Source organism: Egretta garzetta, unplaced genomic scaffold, assembly GCF_000687185.1.
Source record: "Egretta garzetta isolate BGI_Z169 unplaced genomic scaffold, ASM68718v1 scaffold287, whole genome shotgun sequence".
Lineage (NCBI taxonomy): Eukaryota > Metazoa > Chordata > Aves > Pelecaniformes > Ardeidae > Egretta > Egretta garzetta.
The window spans coordinates 4,073,432-4,077,043 of NW_009260435.1; the positions used below are offsets into that span (position 1 = coordinate 4,073,432).

The following is a 3,612-nucleotide window of genomic DNA, read 5'->3' on the forward strand; positions in this document are numbered from 1 at the left end:
CTGCTGAATTGGATGTTTTCTTTACACGTGGCTGTTTCCTCTGGGCTTTTGGGCTATGCTTTTGACCTCATTTACTGGAATATTTGGAGACAGCAAATAAAGGGTGGGATTAACACTTGTTAATTCAATTAACAGTTGGAAGTAATGTTGTAGAAGCAGAAACATTTGTGCAGTCTTTGGCCAGGTTATGTGTGAGACTGAGACAGTTTTTATAATTCACTAGTATTCAGCTTCTGAACCTTTAGAAACATCAGTGTGTTTCGTGGCCTTTGACTCTTCCTTTCCCAGCTCCCTTACCAAAACTATAACATAATACTGTTAACATGATAAGCAAGCTTTAGAGAGTGAAGCTATGTTTGGCTTGCATCTCTCAGGAAAAACACTTGTTTATTGCTTTTAAAACATACTGTCTGGATGAAGAAGCTAAGCTGAGAATGAAACAAAACTAAGAGAAATGGAATGAAGTGGAAATGATCTGTCTGCTGGTGTAAGCCAGTGCTAGAATTCATAAGGCTAAATCTGCTATGTTAGTGAGGTGCAGATGGGAAAAGGGCTTTTTTAATTTGGAAGTAAGGTCTCCCAAGGATACTGTTGTCTATAGCATTATAGTTGCATATTGTTTGGCTTTTAAGTTCTTTGAGCTGTTAAACAAAATTTTTCTTGCATAGTGCAGATGAACCAATAATCTGCACTGAGATGTGACCCATCACAGTGTTAGTACTTCAGTCCAGGCCTACTTCTGTGCATGTACCTAAATGGTGCTTAAATGTTATATACAGGTAGCGTGAAATGCCACAAGTTACACATAGGTGTTAGTAGCAGTTATGCTGGATACTGGATAAAAGCCCTCTTTTTTTTTTTTTTTTCCTCAAAAAGATGGGAATTTGGTAGGCTCAGACTTGTGAACTAAAAATAATGAGAGCTGCAAGACAAATTTGAGTCTGATTACTGTATGAATGGAATTGGTTATTTAAAATTGGTTATTGGCTGTTTTTTTCTGCTTGTTTACAGGTTGCATGGCCGATACCATGAAATGGCACCAAATGTTGTGCCCATGGACTATACAAAGGACCCAGATGTTAAACTACCTATGCAGCTTATAATAAACATGCCTGAGCTAAAGGTATTGCTTCTGACTGCTTACAAACTGTGTCTTAAGTTATGTAGCTCACCTGCCAGTGGTTTTGCTAAGTGAGTTTGATATCCTGAAGCAATGTGGCGTGCTAAGGTCTTCCCCTTCGTGTTACTGTTCAAGGGCAAAAACAGCCCCAGAAACTGGAAAATATTGAGTTGGATGTCTGTCTTGTGGAGACAGTTGGGATAGATGTTAAAGGAAATGAGTAGGAAATAAAATTAAATATAGCAGTCTTTCCACTTGGTATGTATTGATCCCTTAGAAGCCAGTGGGATCTCTGTGTGAAGAGCTGAGTAGAAATCGGAAGTTCCTATCTCAGTGTGTTGATAGGAAATTTGCCAGAGGGTTACAGAACATTGCTGTTCAAAAGTAAAGATTATACCCTTCTTTTCTCAGCTGCAAGAGCACAATAAATGTTATTTTTCTTAATTATAATTTTTCAGAGTCATTACATGATAGGAAGCAAAGGGGCAGTCCATGTAACTAAAAATGAGAAAAGCAGTAGGCATAAAGCAATTGGTGCAAAAAAATGGAGACAATATTTAGTTTTATTATTTTATCAGTTCAACAATTGAATATGTTTTTAACAGGACAAATATGGGGTTTTAGCATTTATTTTTTAAGTGGTTCATTGAATTATGTTGTCTTTGGTCTCATGGTCTATTTTCCTTTTTCATGTATGCAAGTTAGTTGAAATCTTTAAATTACTATCATGTAGAAACTACTGTATGTTCACTGTCATAGTTGCATGAAATATTATTAAGCTTTTTAGGATCAATGCCATAAAAACCACCTTGTAATTGATGCCCTTCCACTTGATTTTAATGATTTTGAAATTCTTCATTAATGTTGTAAGTTATCAAATATTTGGAAAAAAAGAACAAGTGTAAGTAGTGCTTTAGAAATTCAGTTGGGGAGGAGGTTAAGTCAATGTAAAGTGAAAGGCATTTGAATTAGATTTCAAGTTGAAGTTCACAGAACTCCTTTTTCCTTTAGTACCACACTTACTGCGTGTTTGATTCTGGGACAATACCAAATCTTGACTAAGAAGCAGATTTTACTCTAAAGAATGTTTGTTAAAAAGTGTTTGGCCAGCATTTAATAGAAGTGGAAACATTAACAGATTAAACGTATATGAGTGTTTAATTCAAGAGAAAACATTTGAAAAATTGTCATCCTTCAGTTATGACTGTGATTTACCAGATACCTACATACATCTTAGAAATTACAGTTTCTGAAGAAACTGAGAAATAATTTAGGATTCTTTTTTCATGCTAAGCATGGGATTTTTCAGCAAAACCCTAGTATATGTTTATACTCTTTCTAATGATGAGTTGGCCTTGTGGAGGTGATGTAGCTAGCTTTAATTCCAAAATGGCACATAAAAATAAGGAAATTATACATTTTAAAATTTATATAAATAAAAATATGCAAGGAAAACTTTAGACATCGTTAATTCTGTCATAAAAGCCATAAATGGCACTGTCATCAACATAGCACATCTACATTGAGTTATTAAAGATATTAATAATTAAGGATTTTGGTAGAGCTGTTTGGCTGATGACTTCTCTTAACAATATTATGTAGTATAGGAATAAAATTAGTATACACCTCACTGTTGTTAAATAGTTACAGAACTGAAACCTGTGGTATGTTATGAGTTGTTCCTAGAACTTACAAAATAGCTTTCATCAGCTAGTTGAAAGCTGTTCAGCCTTTTAACTCCTAAAGCTGCATAACCCAGCCCTGATTAGAATCCAGCTCCAGGTTAGTTTCATATCAGCTGGGTGCATGTTCCAAGAATGTGTCCTTGACTGCCATGGGTACAAGTGTAATTCTCTTCCAAAGCTGACCTTCCTAGCTCACTTCAAATAAAATGAATGAAGTTTAATAAATAACGCAGGTACTGTAGTTTAAAGAAAAACAAACAAACAAACTGACACAAAACCTTCTCATCTTTGCCCAGTATGTTACAGAGTATGAAGTAGGAACAGGATACAAAAGTAGAGTAATTCAAGGTTTGTTTACATATGAACTTTTAATATCAGCAGCATTCAAGAAAACATTACAAATTACTACAAATGTAGTCAAGTGTCTACGAAGGAGGCTAAGTTATGTGCCTGTATACTTAATGATGAAAAATTGGGTCTAGAGAAGTACTTCATAGAATCATAGAATGTTTTGGGTTGGAAGGGACCCCTAGAGGTCATCTAGTCCAACCCCCCTGCAGTGAGCAGGGACACTGCTAACTAGATCAGGTTGCTCAGAGCCCCATCCGACCTGGCCTTGAATGTATCCAGGGATGGGGCCTCCACTACCTCTCTGGGCAACCTGTTCCAGTGTTTCACCACCCTCATTGTAAAGAATTTCTTCCTTATATCTAGTCTAAACCTACCCTGCTTTAGTTTAAACCCATTACCCCTTGTCCTGTCACAGCTGGCCCTACTAAAAAGATTTTCCCCATCTTTCCTATAGGC

At 36.2% G+C, this 3,612-nt stretch overlaps 1 protein-coding gene across 1 annotated transcript in view; it reads left to right on the forward strand.

Moving 5' to 3' along the window:
- CIB2 (calcium and integrin binding family member 2) overlaps nt 1-3,612 on the forward strand; it is a 49,874-nt gene that overhangs the window by 29,956 nt on the left and 16,306 nt on the right. The window contains 1 exon segment of the mRNA XM_035899522.1: nt 1,012-1,123. Coding sequence (XP_035755415.1) covers nt 1,012-1,123 — 112 coding nt within the window.